Source organism: Podarcis melisellensis (assembly GCF_964234715.1).
Source record: "Podarcis melisellensis genome assembly, chromosome: 1".
Lineage (NCBI taxonomy): Eukaryota > Metazoa > Chordata > Lepidosauria > Squamata > Lacertidae > Podarcis > Podarcis melisellensis.
This window is the reverse complement of record NC_138528.1, coordinates 42,155,792-42,175,969: the sequence shown is the minus strand read 5'-3', so window position 1 is coordinate 42,175,969 and position 20,178 is coordinate 42,155,792. Positions and strand designations below refer to the sequence as shown.

At 41.4% G+C, this 20,178-nt stretch overlaps 2 protein-coding genes across 2 annotated transcripts; one reads left to right on the top strand and one right to left on the bottom strand.

The window, feature by feature from the left end:
- Positions 1-89: 89 nt before the first annotated feature.
- DNAJC17 (DnaJ heat shock protein family (Hsp40) member C17) lies at positions 90-19,331 on the top strand. The gene is made up of 11 exons (XM_081887339.1): positions 90-306; positions 2,335-2,404; positions 3,291-3,349; positions 4,723-4,810; positions 5,151-5,233; positions 5,758-5,854; positions 6,763-6,812; positions 7,306-7,383; positions 8,151-8,231; positions 9,244-9,366; positions 19,132-19,331. The coding sequence occupies exons 1-11, from the start codon at positions 229-231 to the stop codon at positions 19,252-19,254; spliced, it is 930 nt and encodes a 309-aa protein (XP_081743465.1). The 5' UTR covers positions 90-228; the 3' UTR covers positions 19,255-19,331.
- LOC309356313 (uncharacterized protein C15orf62, mitochondrial) lies at positions 14,358-18,237 on the bottom strand. The gene is made up of 2 exons (XM_081887736.1): positions 16,784-18,237; positions 14,358-15,599 (listed from the first exon to the last, which is right to left on the bottom strand). The coding sequence occupies exon 2, from the start codon at positions 15,475-15,477 to the stop codon at positions 14,935-14,937; it is 543 nt and encodes a 180-aa protein (XP_081743862.1). The 5' UTR covers positions 15,478-15,599; positions 16,784-18,237; the 3' UTR covers positions 14,358-14,934.
- Positions 19,332-20,178: the final 847 nt, after the last annotated feature.

Here is a 20,178-nt window from a genome sequence, read left to right as displayed (position 1 = left end):
CTTTCTAGGTCCGAGGCATGATGGGAATCGTAGTTCTGGCCACACCCGCGAAGGGGAACTGCTGAGGAAGCAAAGACTACGTTTCCCAGCAGCCTCAGGGCAGCGCGAGTCGCTGTTGGGCGGCGGGCGAGAGTAGCCTCGCTGAGGAAAGGCAAGCTCGGTCGGGCAAGTCGAGGGAATAACAGCCGCTTTGGCCCCGTAGAGAAGCGGGTCGGAGCGGGAAGAGAAATGGCGGTGGATAAGGAGCTGCTGGAGTTGGACTTATACGCGCTGCTGGGAGTTGGCGAGAAGGCGTCGGATAAAGAGGTCGGGAAGGCCTCGGGCTGAGGGGAGGGAGAGGCGGCGGTGGCGGCCGCTGGAGATCCCTGAGGGCCCAGCCGGACCCTCGCAGGCCCCGAGGGCCAGAATTATAGCAGGGGCTCTGTCCCTGCCGCTCCTGGCGGGACAAGACCTCAGGGCCCTCGAGCTGCTGTGTTCAAGGGCCCATGGCCTAAAGTATTGATACAATTCTGCACACACTTTCCTAGGGGACAGTTGGCACTGTACTCGATGGGTCCCCCCTCTGAGTTCCCCAGTAAATCTGAGATGCGCCGGGGTGCAGCCCTGCGCGAAAGTCGCGCCTTCTTCAAATGCGACCATACTACGGTTTTCTCATAGTCACTATAGAAGGGACCACGACGGTCATCTAGTTCAAACATGCAGTGCAGGAGTCCTTTGTCCAACGTGAGGCTCGAACCCACGACCGTGGAATTTTAAGTCTCGTGCTCTGCGAACCGAGCTCTCTCTCATAGAATGGTAGAGTTGGAAGGGATCCCCGAGAGTCATCTAGTCCACCCCCCCCAATGCAATGCAGGAATATCAACTAGATCATCCATGACAGGTGGCCATCGAGCCTCAGCTTAAAAACCTCCGAGGAAGGACAACCCACCACCTCTCGTGGGTTTATGATAGGCTTTGCAAGTGTGTGGTACTGAACTGCATGAATGAACTGTGATTTGAGATGGCCTCTTGGGTTTGCTTTGGATGCTTGAGGTGGTGAGTATAATGATGGGGGAGGTGAACTGTGAACTAGGAAGTCCTTGGTTTGCATCCGATCTTGGCCACAATTCTTTGAGCCTCTCCATCTGGCATAAATTGATAATAATGCCATCTTACTTTGTGTGGGCAAACATTGTGGCAACCTTGCAAGTATGTTCCTCAAAAGTTACTAGAAGACTTATTTTTATTTGTTATCCTGATCTCCTCACCCCCATTTGAGGCGTTTTTTAAAATGTTTTCCTTCCTAGAAGTGATCTTTGCTTGTTACAGGCAAGCATTTTGGAAGCTTCTTGAAAGCATGTTTGTAACAGTTTCTGCAAAAATGGGTATTAAGCACTTTGAGTAGTCAAATAGTGTTGTTATGTATTATTGTGTTAATATTTTCCTTTAAGTTTAAGGATCAATAGCTTCAAGTTGTCTTTTTAGTACTCATTTGGTCCACTAGGTGGTGCCTAAATACCAGACATTTTTAGTCTATACATACTGCATGTTGACAGAACTTTTTAGGGTAGGTATCTTGGAATAATAAGACACTGCTTTGCATATGAAGATGTTTCTGATAAGGAGTATTAATGTTAAAATGAATGCATGTGATCTATACTTCATAGTATCTCTGTTGTGACAGAATTGTACAGCTGGAAAGATGCTAACAACATCTGATTCAGCAACCTCAACAGAAGAAAGATTCAGTGTCTTAACAGTCTCACACGGATTTTCAATGTGCCAGAGAACTCAGAGGTTCCTCACTGAGAAGATCAGTAATACAGTTTTTCCAGCACTACTGAACAACCCATCAAATGTGAATTTGCAAGGATGGGTTGAGGCTTCTGAAGCGCACTTTTGATTCACAGGCAGAAACAGCAAGAACAATCAGGGCTGGCTAACATGGAACTCATGTAGTATTTTGTAGCTCCTGGCCAAGTGTCAGCACATGTTCAGTTCCTATCAGGCCAGGTTGTTGCCATTGGATGGAATCAGCAAGACAGTTACTTTGACAAATAAAATATTTTTATTTACCTGAGCGACTGCAGTCCAAGCATTGAGGATGCATTAGGCAGCAGGTGTGTTTGTCATATCTACAGCAGTGTTATACCAGGGTTGCTTGGTATAAGGTAGGCCTGCATTTGGGCAGATACCCTCTGGCAGCAAAACAAACATCTTAAAAGAATGAGCAAATTTTAAAACTTTTCCTATTTACTTTTAGTTGCCTGCTGTCCTATCTTCTACATAACTGAATACTGCCATAATCTGCTAATCACACTGTTCATTGCATTGTTTTTGCTCTGTCATTTACAGATTAAGAAAGCCTACAGACAGAAGGCCTTGTCCTGCCATCCAGATAAAAATCCAGACAACCCCAAAGCAGGTAAGGAAAGTATTCATAGACACTCTTAGCTTTTTATCCCGAATTACACTGGTGTGTTTTATTGGTAATAGATGGAATGTTCTGGATATCAGTATCTAGGCTTGATTATTTATGTGACCCTTTAATCACATGAAGCCTATTGTGTACCAGGTCCATTGGTTGACAAATGGTGCAGTTTTTAGGCCTGCTACCAAGAACCATAGATTGGCAGGTACCACAGACAGAGCTTTTCTGTGGTAGCCCCCGATATTTGAAGCTCCCTCAGAAATTGTGTATGGACCCCCATTGTTTGAGTCTTAAGCAGATTTGAGATTTTTATTGTTCTTCTAAGCTTTTGTTGATGATTTTATGTAGGCTTCATCTTTTAGCTGCTGCTATTCTGTTAATTCTGTAATTGCTCAATATGTTATATTTATTGCTGCAAGCTGCCTTACAATGTTCATAAGCTTATCTGGGGGAATATAAATATATTCAATTAAATGATGACTCAGTAATGTTTTGTATTCCGAAGGGGGCTAATTGTTTGAGATTCAGGACAGACAAAATAAAATGTGTTTTCATACATGATGGCTAAGTTCTGCTTTCACTGTCCAAGGTTGTGTCCTCTAAATACAAGTTACTAGGAATCACCTGTAAGTTTAGAAATAAGATATTAAGAATAAACCACTGATCCTTGCATAAGGGACGAACTGTATTTTAAATGGAGCAAACTGAAGTTCTGAAGTTATGGTGAGGATTGACTTTCAAATATTGTAAGAAGCTTTGTTGTGTTCTCTGAAATGATTTACTCAGACAAATTTCAGACAATCATTTACTCAGTTCTATATCTAGGAATTGTATGCATTCTCTTATTGCTGTTTCATTTTTTTCACTTTCTGTTTCCTAGCTGAGCTCTTCCATCAGTTGTCTCAAGCTTTGGCAGTTCTAACAGATGCAGCAGCAAGGGTGAGTTATTTTAATGCTCTGTTAGAACTCCAAGCATTTCTAGCTCTGCTGTTAGACATGAATACTTAGAAAAGAAAAGTGCAGTCAGAAACTTATTTCAGGCCAGTACAAGCCAACAAGTTGTTTCTGGCTGTTCCCTTACATATCTCTGGATAGCTTATGTACAGAAATTCCCTACTTCTCTCAGCAGTAGACTCCTATTCTAAACCGTGAGTAGCTGAGGCTGGGTCATACTTGCATGGAGGGAGAACTCTGTAACCATCAGAGGTCATTTGGGCCTCTAATAACACAGATGGATCAAAGAATACTCCCAGACTGCACACCTGCTCCTTCTGGAGAAGTGCTACCCAATCCAGAACAGACAAGTGGCCTATCTCCCAGAAACAGGAGCTACCCAATCACAAGACCTCTGTCTTTCCAGGATTCAAGCTCAGTTTATTGACTCTGATCCAGGCCACCCCTGCATCTTGCTCCAAATGACTGCTTCCAGTGGCTTCATATACCGGTAGATGTTGAATATCATTGGGAACAATATAGTGCCCTGTGGCACCTCATAGTGTAAATGTCTTCGTTGACCTTGGGGAAGGTTAAAACTAATTTATTCTTGCCTTGGAGGCTTGATATGAATCCTTCATTTCAAACTGATCTCTGCATACTTTCTGAATTAGTGATAGCTTGGTATGGAAGAGATTTTTGGCATTATGATCAAGTATTTAGGTTCTAAAATGAGCTGGGTTCCCCTTATCTGAGTAAATAATACTTCATATAAAGAAATAAGATGGAATTTTAAAAAAATGTGAGAGAGCTAGAGGGAGAACTATATGCACAGCTTTAAACTCGTTTTTTGCAACAGATCTTATTACTGAAAAAAGTAACTGCTTTTTTATTGGTTTTCTCCTGTATTTTGAACTGCTGTGACATGAAAGCAGGTAGAGCTTTTGCAATTATATTGTTCTTGCCCATTCTTTGGATCCCTGTTAAAAGCTGCAAGCAAAACTATACCTGTTGTCAACACCTGTTGTCAGTATGTTTCAGACCATGCTGCCCCTGCAGTCCTAGCATTAAACTGGGCTAGTGATCTAATACAGACATTATAAGTAAGATGTATACTTCAGAATACTTTCATACATTTGTATCTTTCTTGATTTCACATGTTCTGGTCCATCTTTCTTTCCTCTGTTTGTGGACATTACTAATGTTAGTTACTGAGAAGTCTCGAATTATTAAATTTTTTATCCTTGTTAAACACAATCTGAATGTCCATGACACTTGCAGATCTTTGTTTTGTTTTAATTTTAATATTTCTAGATATGTGATTGAAACTTTCATTTTGTTTTGATTCATTATTTTTTCGTGTCCTATCACTACTGCAGGCAGCATATGATAAAGTGAGGAAAGCAAAGAAACAGGCAGCAGAAAGGACTCAGAAACTTGATGAAAGGAGGAAAAAAGTCAAACTTGGTATGTAAATCTAGAATATTCTTTTGCATATGGAGTAAATGCCAGGTTGCAGGATCCTTACCATTTGTTCATGTCTGCAATTCGTTTGTTTTCATTAAAATTTGAGGTGGTATCAGTAGGTGCTCTTAAATATACTGTACTGTGAGCAGTTATTCATCCTGTTAGAAATGAATCTCAGGAAAAACCAATCTGTATGGGTTTGTCCTATCTTGGAATCATAGAACTGTAGAGTTGGAAGGGACCACGAGGGCCATCTAGCCCAACGTGGGATTTGAACCCACAACCCTGAGATTAAGAGTCTCCTGCTCTATCAACTTGTGGACTTCTTCTTTTGCTATAGATCTTGAAGCCCGGGAAAAAGAAGCCCAGTCCCAGGTTAGCAAGGAGGAAGAGATCCAGATAACTAGAACATTAGAGCAAGAGGTAAGGGTAGCAACCAAACAAAATGTTATTTGATATCAGAAATGAGGATGGGATCCTTCATGTGCACAGCCATTGTGGAGAGCAGAAAGTTAATAGTATTGAAAGATAAATTATGCTGGCAGCCTATAGGAGTAGCAGCATTGAGGTTCAGGCTGTGTGAACACATAGCATAAAGGGATTATAAACTTGAGGGGTATAGTTCAGTGGTAGAGTGTGCTTCACATGCAAAAGGTCCTAGGCATTGATCCTTCGCATCTCCAGGTAAGACTCCTTTCTAAAAAATACCTGTAGAGAGAGATAGTCTAACTTTATATAAGGCTGCTTCCTGTGTATCTATTCTTCTCCCCCCCAAAAAACACTTTTCAATTTGGCTGTTGTTGCTAGACAGGAGATAAATAGACTGCTGGTCTATTCCTTGTGACACTTTCTTCATACCTACAAGTTAAAGAGTAGATTGTTTTGTAACAGCCACTTTTCTTGGCAACATGGCCACCATTTTTTTTGCCTTCTGCCTCTTTCCCCAGATCCTACGGTTACGTGAGGAGGGATCCCGCCAGCTGGAGGAACAACAAAAACTTATCCAGGAACAAATACGACTTGAGAAAGAACAGCGAGTACGAGGTAAGGCCAGGCAAGGTCAGAGCCTCTGACTGCCACAAAGTTGTCTTGCCTCAGTTCTCTTTGGAACACGCCCATGGGTGCTCAAAGCCAGTTTGCTTTTGTTAAGGATTATATGCCTGTATATGCCTTTTCTTTGCTGCGTCTCTTGTTGTAGAGCTTAGTGGCAGAATATTCTTTTAATAAGTAGAAGGGTCAAACAAGAAGAGTTAAATTGGGAGATGTACAGCACACTCCTATTCATGTCTACTAAGAAGTAAATTGAGTTCAGGGGGACCTTCTCCCAGGTGTGTAGGATTATAGCTCTGGTCTCTTCTAAGACGTGCCACTTATTTCCTTTTTCACCCCAGGCAGATGTGGAAATGAGGAGGGTATTGACGATTAATTTAATGAATGTTTGCAAAGAACTTTGCAATATTTGTTACAGATTTTTCAGTACCAGTTGGCATGTGAGATTGGTTTATGAACATTCAGTGCTATTTTTATCCTCCCACCTCAAATTTATTTATTTATTCTTTTATTTACTACATTTATATACCACATTTCTCTTCCAAGGATTTCAAGGTGGTATACATAGTTCTGCTCCTCCACATTTCATCCTCACAACAACCCTGTAAGGTAGGTTAGGCTAAGAGATGGTGACTGGTCCAAGGTCACCCAGTGAGCTTCATGGCTGAGTGAAATTTTCCAATCTCACTGTCATTGGAGCCCTACTTCTGGAAGTAACAAGAGTCAAAACAGAACCCCCTTTTAACTTGCATAGTTATCAGGATAATTGCCAACCTACACCCAAATCCCCTGTGGTGGAGTTTAAATCAAGCTAAGGATATGCAAAACATAGGCTTTCTTGAGTATTTTCATTCATTAAATGTCAGTGTAGTTTTCATTTTCTTTTTCTTTTCTTCTTTGAGGCAAACATGATGGGTATGGAGAGGATGGCAAAGGAACACCCAAGCTCAAAGTAAGACATTCCCAAAAATTGAGCTATGAAGAGAGATGAGCAACTAACTTATCATTCCATCAGTAGAAGCCACATGGATCGCCTCTGGCCACACAGAATGCTGGACTGTCTCTGGCATCTTCGCTGCTTACTGGAATTGTCACTTACTTCATCTTAATGTGTTCCTTGCACTTTAATCTAGAATCTAGGCACTAGGATGAAGGTAATTAGAAGTTAAGTCTCTGTGACTTGGGATATTGACAAGTTGCCAGATGCTGCTTGATGTATGTAGTAATTTTCAGATCTTCTAAATGTGAACTTTTTCCTGTGCCTAGGACTATGTATATCTGTCCCTGTGCAGGGTAGACATTCCTTTTAGTATGTCTACAAATTTTAACATCTGAATCCGTTGCCTCTATAGCATCACAGATGCAAAACCAAATACTAGATTCTGCTATATATTGCATCCAGTACACTGAACAGTGTGAATTAATTTCTAACTTTTCCTCATCAGCTACGCTGGAAATGCAAGAAAGAAGATGAAACTAAAGGAGGCTACTCAAAAGAAGTTCTTCTGCAAATCCTACAAAAGGTCCTGTTCCAAAATGCTCCTTTTACCTTGGTTGGTTGGTTTTGCCTAGCATTCTGTAAGAATAAGCAAAGAAAGTTGATATCTTCATAAACTAATGAGGCCCTCCCATGGTAATTATAAATCATTCCATTCCTTTTTGTTGGTACAGGACACCATAAGGAATTTATTAACTTGTCAGCTAATATTTAATATAATATATTAAATATAATATATATAATTAATATATTATATCCCTGTGGTATGACTAGTAAATAATTTGATGGTGTGGTTTAACATGTGATCTTTACTTCTTCCCTATTTGTACTTCAGTAACTGCTAGGCAGATTTGACTAGCTTGGGCTTTCTCTCTCTCTTTTTTTTTTTTTTGGTGAACAATTAATTCAGAACTAGGCTGGAACAATAACCTCATTCATTACATCACATGATGATGATGTTCTATGGGGCTTTGCTGGGAGAGTGTGATCTGTGAACTGACTTATGGCTGTGTTGCATTTCAAGCTTGTTATGATGACCTTGCCCTCAAATCAATGACTGCTATTGTAATATCTCTAAAAACTCTTTAACTAGCATTTTGACATGATTATGCATAGTATATCGCAGCACAAAATGTGCTCTTCACCAGTATTGTATCTCATCCCACTGCAGTCCTTTTTCCATTTGTTATTTATGGAGACTTTGGTAAGAGCTGTCATATATCCCCTTTGAGAACATACGGTTTCTCCCCTAGACCTATGTCTTGACTTTACATTTCTTATTGATTCTGGCAGTATGGCGAGGTTCTGAATTTGCTAATCTCTAGCAAGAAGACTGGGAGTGCAGTTGTGGAATTTGCCACGGTGAAAGCTGCTGTAAGTTTTTCGACTTGGGAATTTCTCAGTGCACCTTTATGGTGGTATACATTGACCTTTATGGAAGAAGGTATCATTAGAAGTCTTTCTATGACTCTTCTACATCAACTAGGCTTCCCCCACCCAACCCTTCTGACTGGCGCAGAAAGCAGGGCCAGTTCCCCATTTTCAGCAATGGGTGGGTGTTTATAGAGGGGTGGGAGGCTCTGAGAAACTTCACCAAAACAAAGGGAAAGCATTTATTGCAGTTTAGGAAACCAAACTTAAGTATTTCTATATAGATAAGTTATTTATGTGAATAGTTTCTTGTTACTTTAAACACCCACTCTTATAGCCCCTGAGTAACAAAAATATCATGGTAAAACCTTCTCCCATCAGTATGCAAATACCACTATCAAGATAGTTACCAGTAAACCCTAAAATGCTACATCTGATTTTTTTATTGTTACTAGGATGCTTCTCTCCATATTATGATGAGCCTTAGATGCAAAAAAACACCTTAATGAAGTTAGGAAGGAATTTTCCTCCCATTAGATTATCTGACTATTTTACTTTTCGACCTTCCATACAATACATTCAGTGTGGTTTGCTTTAAGCAAGCTGGATTTGTTTTACTTTTCCCACAAGCTCTCCCCTATCACATGGTGCATCCTTGTGGCACTGGCATGCACTCTCTCACATTAATGTGCGCACACAAACCTACTGATGGAAATGGGATGGGCTAATCAGGGTCTGGGAGGGGCTGATATATAAGCTTGGAGGGGTTTTCAGCTCCAACTAGCACAACCTTCCCCAACCTGATGCCCTTGAGATGTTTTGGACTCCAACCTCCATCAGCCCAGCATAATCAGTGGTTGGGGATAATGGGGATTATAGTCCAAAACACCTGGAGGGCACCAGGTTGGAGAATGCTGATCTAGTATGATTGTTTAATCAATTGACCTGTGGCTATTCTGTTATTCTGGGCTTAGTATGGGAAGCATGAAATGAAGAGGCTGTCTTTATTCATTAGGAGATGGCAGTGAAGAATGAAGTTGGCCTGATAAGCAATCCTCTAAAAATTTCCTGGCTAGAGGGCCAACCACAGAGCAATCCTGTGTTTGCTGACGGCACCAGCTTGCCACAGATATCCAAGGTAGGACCAATACAAGCTGCTACTTTTGCATTTGGTGGTTCTTAAAATCTGTTTAAACTCTGCATACACCTGGTATGGGCACTAGCAAAAATATTCCGTTCATCTTTGTACTTTTGCCTTGGGAAGCATTCACTGAGCAACTGTAAGCCATTTAAAGTTTTTCATTTATGAACTTGTTCTAATGAAAGCAAGTATAAATCTGGCTTGATGTTGAGCTTGTATAGATATGATCTGCTGCGGCACTAATTGGGCTGTTGCTAAATGGAGTAATAGAGAGGATCCTATGTGATGTTTGCTGTGTTTAGGGTTGGGCTGAAGAAGTACATGCACAGTTGATGAAAGATGAGCCTTGGGAAGCGATCTCTTCTGAGAAACTAGATTGGGGCAGATAATTCTCCCACAAAAGCAAAGGCTTGTTTTACTGATGAAACTCATGGTTTTAGAGCAGTGGTGGGAAACCTCCAGCCCAGCATCAGCTGATGGTCAGGTCTTGCAAAGCCCTGTGCACAGCACTTTGCAAGACCAGGAAGTAAGCAGATCATCACTACTTTGTGCACTGTGTCTTTGCCACCCACCTGTCAATTTTGTGGGGAGGGGATGTGGGGACAGATCCAGTTCCCTACCCCTGCTTTAGAGTATATAATGAGAAAGTCCCATCATTGGAAACAGGCCTACAAATGTGATGCACTGTCTGCAAATCTGCTAAATAAAATAAACCTGTGATCTCTTTGAAAGCAGATCTAAACTATAGGTTCCTCACATCCCCAAATGTGGATTTGCTTTATTGCACCATTTCAATATTATATTTATAAAGACTGTTCTAATGTTTCTAGAGCTTCCCCTGCTCTGTTGAAGGCAGGGGAATCGGTGCTGTAGAGTGCAAGATCACCTGAGCTTCCATTTTATATTTGAAGCTTCATTTGTTTTTACTTTTACTTTATAGCTTGTCGTGTCTTGAATCAGAGCATCTATTGTTAGTCATAAATGAAATAAGAGTCTTCATGTGTTAAGGACAAAACAGACTAGATAAATGGGTGATGGAGGGAAGTGGGAACATGTAAATACCACTTTATTATCTTGATTTGGACTGTATCTATTATAGATATGTGAGATGGGAATGCCCAGCTGTTCATTCTGCACATGCAGATATTCTTTAAAAGCAAAAGCAAAGAGAACTCTGGGCCAAAGTCTGCCCTCCTTTTCTCTGTGCACGTGGCTTGAATAGCTTTTTCAATAGTGTGTGGGTGGAAACGTAGCAGCTGTCTACTTAATGAGCAGGTATTCTGGTAGTTTCTCAGGTGAGGCTGTTATTTGCGTCTTCCTTTGTTTTGCTAGCCGGTTACTTTGTGTTTAATTCCAAGTAGTAGTTCCTGAGAAACTGCCTCTCAGCCTCCCTGAGGTTTTGTTTGAGCCTGGATGGCTCCATCTAGGGAGCACTTTCAGCTGTTTTCAAAGAGTGACTTTCCTGCCCGACTCCACAGGGCTGTGTGTTTATGGCCACAAATAGTCTTGCCTGGAGTGCAGTGGGGAACAAATGCTGTGACTGGTTGTGCTGAACTAGGTGGAATCCAGCAGTACTTTAAGGTTGTTTGGGGCCAAGAGATGTTTTTCTCCCTTGCACAATATAGGCGAAGCTACTGGGCATGATAGCTCTGCCCTGCCTCTCCAGCCAGGGGCAGTAATGCTTCTCAATACCAGGAAACCACAGGAGGGGAGAGTGCTGTTGTGGTTGGGTCCTGCTTGTGGGTTGGCCACTTGCTTGTAGATTGGTCACTTGCCTGATTCATCAAATTCTTACATTCTTATCACAAACAATGCCTATAAAAGTTATTTTCTCAGGACTGAAGAGCAACAGTTGTCTCCAAACAGAAGCTCTTGTTGGTTTTCAAGTTAGCTTATTGCTTCTTATGAAGCCTCTGGCTTATGACGTGAGTTTATCTTGGCTTGTTTCCGTTCCATATGTTTCTTACTGGGAGCCCATATATTCTGCCTGCTGCACAGGATTAATGTGTATGAACCCAAGCTGGGAGCTGTGACTGAGTTCATAGCTCTGCGGAAGTGATAGATGCTCCGACACAGAGGCCTTCCAGCTACTTGCTGGAGTGCAGACATTGGGATTGTGCTATTCTGAACTCTTTCTTAGATGATACCTTAGCAAGTTTTGTGTTTGGACACATAGCAGCACCTTTCAGTGGGGTGTAATTGCAATTCATGTAATTCCTGGTTTTTCAGTGGGTTTCCAGCTAGAAGGGAAACAACTGGTATGTCTTTCAGGTTGGAGATTAACTCCAGTACTTCCCCTCCCCCCCCCCCGAAGTAATAGTTTGCACCTAAGCTAACTGGCCTGCCAGTTTTTATGAATCAGTTTTCATAAGAACTGGGATGGTTGCCTAAAATAGCAGGGTTGTGTTTGATCCCAATGTATTTTTTTAATAAAAAAATGCAGTAGGCGGATACTGATTTTTTACTTGAAAAGATAGTAAACTTCTATACTGTAACCTAAATTCAGTACAGAAAAAGCTGGATCCTGCAACCTGTGTAAATTACCTAAATGAAATAAACATCCATACATTACAACACAAAATATGGTAATATTCTTAATCAGGAGACTTTAAAATTGCTTTTAGAATTTTTACAATTACACAAAAATATTAAACCTGGGAAAAGTTTACTTATATTTTGCATCCTTAGCCTTTGACAAGTGAAGTTCCAGTAAACTTCACTTTGATATGCAAACTTTTTCCTGTTGCTTGTGCCATGCCTGCGGTGATCACCTTCCTTCCTCTTTTTGTATAATTACTCCTGAGGTGACATCACTGATTCCTTACATCCTTTCTACAGAAACTTCCCACAACTTATTTTGTTTGGCAGTACTTGAATATGAATGCTTGTAACTTGCTCTATTCATTCTCTTCCCAATTTTAAGCGACATCTTTAATGCCTCTTTATATTTTGGGATCCTCTTCCACTTCTGTCTGTAGTTACATGCTAAAAAAAGTTATTGAATTTTAATGACTAATTTACTTCAGCGCTTATCTCTTGACTTCTGTCTGCCCTGAGGCTCTTTTTACTATCCTATTCATGTTTACTAGCCTTCCAATAAATACTTAACTTAGGTGCCCTCCTCCTGAAATATTGTAAAATCCATTAAGCATGTAGACTGTATACCCACACAGTGCTTGTTTTGTCTGTGCTGTCATCTTGCTTCTAAAAGGAAACCTCTTGCGGCATTAACAAGTTTGTTGGCTTGCTCCTTGAGTTATGTGATGTTGCATGCTTAATGTATTTTTTTGTTAGAAAAATTATATGTTATCTGCAAAGATGATTCAAAAGCAGATGCTTTTTTGCAGCATGGACACTAGCTTGGCACTTGCACCAGGACAAATCTGCTATTCATATATTTCATAACATTTCTACACTGCATGATTGTAAAAATAAATAAATAAATCTCAAAGCTGTTTACAAAACGATAAAACAACAGAATCAAGAAAAATCCACAGCCATACTTTAAAACATACAAAAGTTAAAATACTAAAACATTAAAATTACCTCAACTTTTTAAGCATCTGAGTAAGCATCACTTTTTGTGCTGGAGTGGGAATTGTCTGGCATGCTAGCTGAAAAGTTATGCCAATATACATTGCTGTAGAGCAGGGGTGGGAACTAGATCCATTTAGTGGGCCAGATCCTGGGTTCTGCTAACCCTGCAAGGCCACTTTGACAGGTGGGCAGGGCCCTACCCACTTGTCAATCTGACATCGGGTGGCATGTTCCCTGCTAGAAAAGGAAAAACAAGCTTGAAGTCACCCCCTGTCAGTGAATAGACTTGCTCTCGCTGCCAGTCAGCTGATTGGATTAGTGACAGCACACAACTGGAAGTGCACTTTCAGACTCCTAGTTGTGCAGTGGCAGCCACATCTCCACCTGCCCCACACTTGATGTCACCTATGGCAGCAGGTTGGCGTGGTTTGGGAAAAACTGTCTCACGGGCCAAACTGGGACTTGTGTTGGCCCTGATGAGGACCGTGGGCCAGAGGTCCCCCACCCCTGGGAGTATAGTGTGTCCTATGTTTCTCACAAGGCCATGCTGTTAACCTGAGGAAATCACTCTAAGCTCAGTTCTGACTCTTGACTTGTTTATAATGTGAAGACAGAAGCAGAAACAAGGGTAAGAGTCCCTGGTTACTTAGGAACTCTTGGCATGCTACAGCTTTATCTTGATGGCACAGTCATTATGGCAAGTATGCAAAAATGGGTGGAGTTCATAATTCAATTCAAGTGTTAGTTTTACAGAGGGCAAAACTACATGTGATGTTAGTCATGCATTGCAAACAAATATGCACAGCCTGACTGTTTTTATATTGAAGCAGCAGCAGCCATAGGGTTCCAATCTGCAGTACAGATAGTAAATTGCACCTTTGGAGGTAAATAGCAGCCAGTGATGCGGCAGTTTTCCACAGGAAACCTATATGAGGTGGTTGTTTTCTCCTTGAAATAAAAGCCGTGAGGTTTTGTATTCTTGTTTAAACATGGAATTGTTGTTGGTTTGTATCCCACCCTTCATCCATAGATCTCAGGATGGTTCACAACACAAATTTACAATATAAAAAGACAAAATGCATAATAAAAATAAGAACACACAAAAAAACACACTTGCATTTTGGTCCTGAGACTGACCTGCAATAGCAAGCAAGGGAGTATGACTGTGAATCCATCTACACATTGGAAGTGTTTATTCAGGGCAGTAACTCAATAAATTATTTTGACATGGCCCTGGAGCCACATGATTTCATAAACAAGCCTTGGGACATGATATTTCTTACAAGGGGGTCTTAGGTAGTTTGGATATGCTTAGGAGAGCAGTAGCTGTTTGGTTTTCCTTTCAGTGGCCCCTTTCTTGCTTTTTCTAGAGTTTGATGTAACAGGGTTTTCCCCAGTCACACTGTTACATGAGTGCTTGCCAATGGAAATTAAAGGAGACACAAATGAAGTACATGAAATACTTTTAATAAGGTCTAAAATATATATTCTCTTTCACATTTTACAATGGATTATTCATAGCTTTTTGTAGAAGCAATAGTTATACACTTCCTTTCCCCTGTGACAAATAGAAAGAAAAACAATTGCTTTCCAATAATGGTCTGGCTTTCTAATAGCTTAAATATACCCATTAATGAGGAAAATATGCACCAGCATAAAGGAAGATGAACTTCAGTCATGTCTACTTCAAGGCTCTTGTATATCCATGAGTTCCTTATAGTTCCTTCATGTTACAACCACCCACCCTTTTCCAGACACACACTAGTTGTAGAATCTCTGATACGGTCCAAATGTAGGAAGCATCTTGTCATAATGAAGTACTCTGAGTAGGAGTTCTTGGGAATGTGTGATGAATGGAAATACAGTAATGCTAGTAAATTCCAAGTAGATACTGTGTTCAACTGCTAGCTAGTCGTCTGTTCTCAGTTCATTGAGAAAAATAAAAAGCAACCTCGGTTGCGTATAGGCAGTGAAGATGAGCCAGTGGTTCGGTGTAATTAATTCCTCTGCTTTTATTTGCAAGTCTAGCTAATCTGACAGTAAATTCTGGTTTCTGAGTGTCTGCAAAACATCATCAAGGAGTGAGGGCCCCAAATCCAATGTGAAAGAAAAAAAGGGGTCTAATGGATCACGAATAGGATTTCTGTAGCAGGAGGTGGTTTCAGAGAGCCACCAGTTTGTGGCTTGGTTCCTATAAAATAGGTCTGGCTGTGTTTGAGTGGCCTTGTGGAAATGACGTGAAGTGCTTGGGAAAGAAATGTCTGTAGAGGGAGAATCAGTGTGGTTTATTATATTGGGGCAGCTGGCACTGTCCAGATATAGCCGAGGTGGTTTGGGAGGTGGCAGTGGCTTGCTGAGTAGGTTTTGCTCGCTCTGACATGATAAATAGTCCGACTTTCCCGTCAAGTCTCTTGGGAGCTCCCTTTTGTTGTACTGTTGTCCACTGGTGTCTATTGTTTGGCTGTTATGATTCCAGATCGTGACTTGATTGCCCAGCTTTTTATGCCTCCTGAATGAGAGGCGCTTGAAGAAACCAGAGGATCTGATGGATCCTCTCCGCCAAGTGTCCATGGTGAGGGAAGCAATAAAAAAGGCTGGTGGCTCCCAACTGTATGATGAAGGAGGCCAGAGGCCTCTGTGTTGAGCTTAATTGAGGCTTTCTGAGTCAGTGGGGAGCTTCTTTCTTCTAATTTCTGGAAGAAAAAAGAAAACCTAACAAGCTGGCTTCCCAGAGAAGGCAATACTTGACTCTTAACCCTCACTTCCACTAAAGAAATCATTGGGAAAGAGTTCTACCAACATGACTTTCATGACCGTATTAGAACTGTAGAACTGTCCAAGTTATCAGTATTTCAAAAAAAATGTTAAGTAGACATATAAAAAGCACTCAAGTATTGTGAATTTGAAAGCCAATCATAACTCTTAGTGTGTAAATAGTTGTGTTTTAAAGCATTTGTAGTTGAGGCTCTGTCATCCCAGCTGGCTGAGATGCAGCAGATGAGTTATTGCAGTGTACAGGATGGGGATTGACCCTTCTTACTCCTCTGCTGCTTGACTGCCATGCTTCTGCAGTAGCCTTTATTCAGGACAGTGGCAACCAATATAGTACTATTTGAGAGAGAGTTACTGACCTATCTCCATCATCAGCAACAGCCTTCTTCCCTGCCTCCCTGCTTCAAATCACCTTCTTATCCAGTGGTTCCTTAGAACACCTCCCTGGTATTCTTCATTCCTATGTTTCCTTATCTGTCACCCCCATTAACACAGTTTTCCACAGCTTTTTGTACAAATCCACATCTCACTCCTTTTTTTCTTCCTTCTACCTTTGATGGTCTTCCCATTTTCCATTTATCAGGCCACTTTCCTTTCATTCTCTAGAGCTCTCTTTAAGACCAAATTATTTCCAAAAGAGTCTTTTCTGACCTACCCTGCCTTTGCTTCACTTGATCTGCTACCTTCCCTACCTCATTTCCTTCCTCAGTTGTTAGGCAAAATGAGGTACTATCTAATGCAGATTGAAAGCTGTAATGTGTCAGGACGTACTAACTTCATCTGCCACCCCAAGGTCACCAAACTCCACTTGCCCCTTTTAGCCCCTTTTAAATCCTTACCACACAAAGGAATTATGGGGATGCCAAATAAAGGGCTGTATATACATATCATCATCTCAACAAATTTACCCAGATTCTAGAGCACAAAGCAGCATCCATATGGTGGAATTGTTGAATGTTACATGACAGAAAAGTCATTATCAGTCTCTCATTACTGGATTGGCAGAGCCGAGAATTAGCAAAACTATATTCACGAAGGATTTCTAGAGCTTAAGTAGTTGCAGAGCTTAACATTGAAGAAAATGAAATGTAGAGTTGCTACTTACTGTGAGACAGAAGGGAATTTTGAAGGAAGTTCTTCCAGCCCAGGGCACAGCATACCTGTGTCCATGTTTAAAAATCCACTGTATCTTCTCGGCTCTACCTCTAGAACACCATTCCTTCGGTGTTACTCCTTGCCCTTCTCCCACAGCCACTCATGTGTTTTGCTGGTGGCAATTCCTTTGTGCGTGTTCTGTGCCAAGCCCTTGCTGACTCAGTTACATCAGAAACTGGGATTTACACTATTAGTTAATTGCAGAGATTGCAGGAAGTAGGTGTGTAGACCTGTGAAGTGTCAGCCCACACATACAAAGCTTCAAGAGAATACAGGGCTTCTATGGAATACTCCTTGAACAACTTTCAGTGTAGCTGCTGGAGGGGGGGACAAGGAAATACAGTAAGACCCAGTTCTGAATTGCAAGTTCAAGGGACCCGTGCATTTCTACTTAAGGTTGGAGATGGGATCTCTCCCCGTCCCCAAATGGCACCTTCATGGTCAGAGGCAGTAAGATTCTGACTATCAGGCATGGTGGAGAGACAGAAGCAAATAATCACACTATGCTTGCAGCTGTCCAGGGACACCTGACTGGTGGTCACTCCTGGAGACAGGATGCTGAACCAGAAGGACCTTGGTCTGATCCAGTCCAGCAGATTTTTAAGCAGAGGTTGGATGGTCATCTACCATGGATGCTTTAGCGATTCCTGCATTGCAGGGGATTGAACTAGATGTCCCTCGGGGTCCCTTCCAAGTCTACAGTTCTACAATTCTATTATTCTTTATATTGTATTCTCACACCATTATATGTTACATAAGCAAGTCACAAATATAAGGTGCCAACTGCCTTCAAATTTTTAAAAAGGCCTGACTAATCAGGAATGTACAAAAATGGCTGTTTTTACTCTGCTTTATGAACTGGATAGCTCCAAGCTGAAAATGAAAAGCTGTTGATTAGTATTAAAGAGCCATGCCACCTATAAGTCCTCTTGAGACTCAACAACACTAAATATTTAAGTATAGAATCTGTTTAATAGAGTGCTGAGAAATAAAATGCCACACAATTTCTAGGATAATGGTTCCACTGGTTTTACAGGATATTAGGCCTGGGGAATCCCCTCAATGTAAGATGTTTCGTTTTCAACAATTTTAGATTTGTATTGTTCTCTTCTTGGAATCTGAGGAAGAAATCACTAGTTAAGATTCTGGAACCCTCCTCAAAAGAGTATTTGCAGTGCTTTGCCTATTCTTAATTAAAGTGATATTACGTTCCTGTAAAATTAAGGCAGTAGACAGTATTTTGATCCTAGAACATTTATGATGCTGCTTTAGTACTTCCTGTTATATTGCAGCAAAATGAAATTTATTTATCATTTATTACATTTCTGTTTCACTTTTTCAGTAAGGAGCTCGCTTGGGTCTGTGCCCCCTTGCATAACCATTTTACCTTTACAACCACCCTGTGAGGTAATAATAATAATAATAATAATAATAATAATAATAATAATAATAAATTTTATTTATATCCCGCCCTCCCCAGCCAAAGCCGGGCTCAGGGCGGCTAACAAAAATAAAACAGTACAAAAGTACAGTACAAACAACACTCTAAAATCATTCATTATAAAATTGATTCAAATCAGGCCACTGGCAACCATTGTGCCAGAGCTCCACGAAGATTGCCGAGGGAGGGAGTCAGGCTGTGCCCTGGCCAAAGGCCTGGTGGAACAGCTCTGTCTTGCAGGCCCTGCGGAAAGATGTCAAGTCCCGCAGGGCCCTAGTCTCTAGTGACAGAGCATTCCACCAGATCGGAGCCACAGCCGAAAAAGCCCTGGCTCTAGTTGTGGCCAGCCTAACTTCTCTGTGGCCTGGGACCTTCAAGATGTTTTTATTTGCAGACCGTAAATTTCTCTGTGGGGCATACCAGGAGAGACGGTCCCATAGGTACGAGGGTCCTAGGCCGTATAGGGCTTTAAAGGTTAAAACCAGCACCTTAAACCTGATCCTGTACTCCACCGGGAGCCAGTGCAGCTGGTATAGCACCGGGTGAATGTGGTCTCGCAGCAAAGACCCCGTAAGGCTACAATTACCTGTAGTAATGAGAACTGCCACAACTGTAATAGTTGAGAGTGGAGGAGCTTACTTATTCTAGCATGACATTTTGCTTGGAGTGGCTACATTAGAGTTGTCCCCACTTTGGGCAATCTTTATCGCCAATAAACACTACCTAGTAATGTCTGTAAGGTACTCTGCGCCAGAAGACCTCTTTTCTTGTGCCATTGTGGTGGTGTTTATTTTAGGACTTCTGAAAGAACTAGCAGGGATTCCACCTTACTTTTCCTGCCATCCCTTTTTCTTTAGGGTTCGGTTGTCTCAGAGCGGGATTACGAAAGCCTCGTGATGATGCGGATGCGCCAAGCCGCTGAGAGACAGAAGCTGATTGAGCAGATGAAACAGGAAGATGAGGAAGAACCTTCCACATAGTACAAGGAGAAAAATAGCATTGTCTTGTGTGTTTGCTTATACTTAAATTAAGTCAATAAATATCCTTTTTAAAAACAGCCGTGGTTTTCTTTGAAAAATAAACTGATCATCCTCAATAAGGGTATAAATCTGGTGGTGTGTGGCTCTGCTTCTGCTTAGATATCGGGTGCCCACACTGTCAAAGCTACCAAGTCAAGTTTCTCCTCCCATTGACCGACCATGGGCTAGTTTTAATCTTATGGAAACTGCCAGAAAATGGTTCCTGCTGTTGGCAACTCCACAGATGGGTATAAGTTATATAAATGATTGCCATGTTTACAAGGTATCTCCAGCAACTTCTGTGTTAAAAGAATTGTGTGTTAAAGGGAGTTTCAAAGACACTGAAATGGTGATGTGATGAATAGACACATTGGTTGCATTTATTAGTTGAGAAGAAGTCACCAGAAGGTTGTCGTGCAATGGACCTTTGAGAAACCTATTGCTTCTGTTCCCACATGGAAGGCTTTTTTTTTAAAAAAAAAGGGTTCTGAAATACATTGGATGCACCCTCAAATCTGCAGCAATCATCATGGCAGGTATTGGTGCTGTTTTTGGTCTTTTCTCACTGCTCTCATTAACAGGGGAAACATGGAGATATTTTCAAACACAAGAAGAGTAAATGGTTTGGCACTACACTACTAAATCAGTAAACAGCCCATGCTACTGCCATGTTCCTACAGCTTCTTGAAGAATGGTAGACTGTACAAGTTGGGATAGCTCAGTTGGTAGAGCATGAGACTTCAGGGTTGTGGGATTGAGCCCATTGGGCAAAAGATTCCTGCATTCCAGGGGACTGGACTAGATGACCCTTGTGGTCCCTTCCAACTCTACAATTCTATGATTCTACTAAGGCTGTGGGCGTCTGATTCATTATCTGGCAATGCA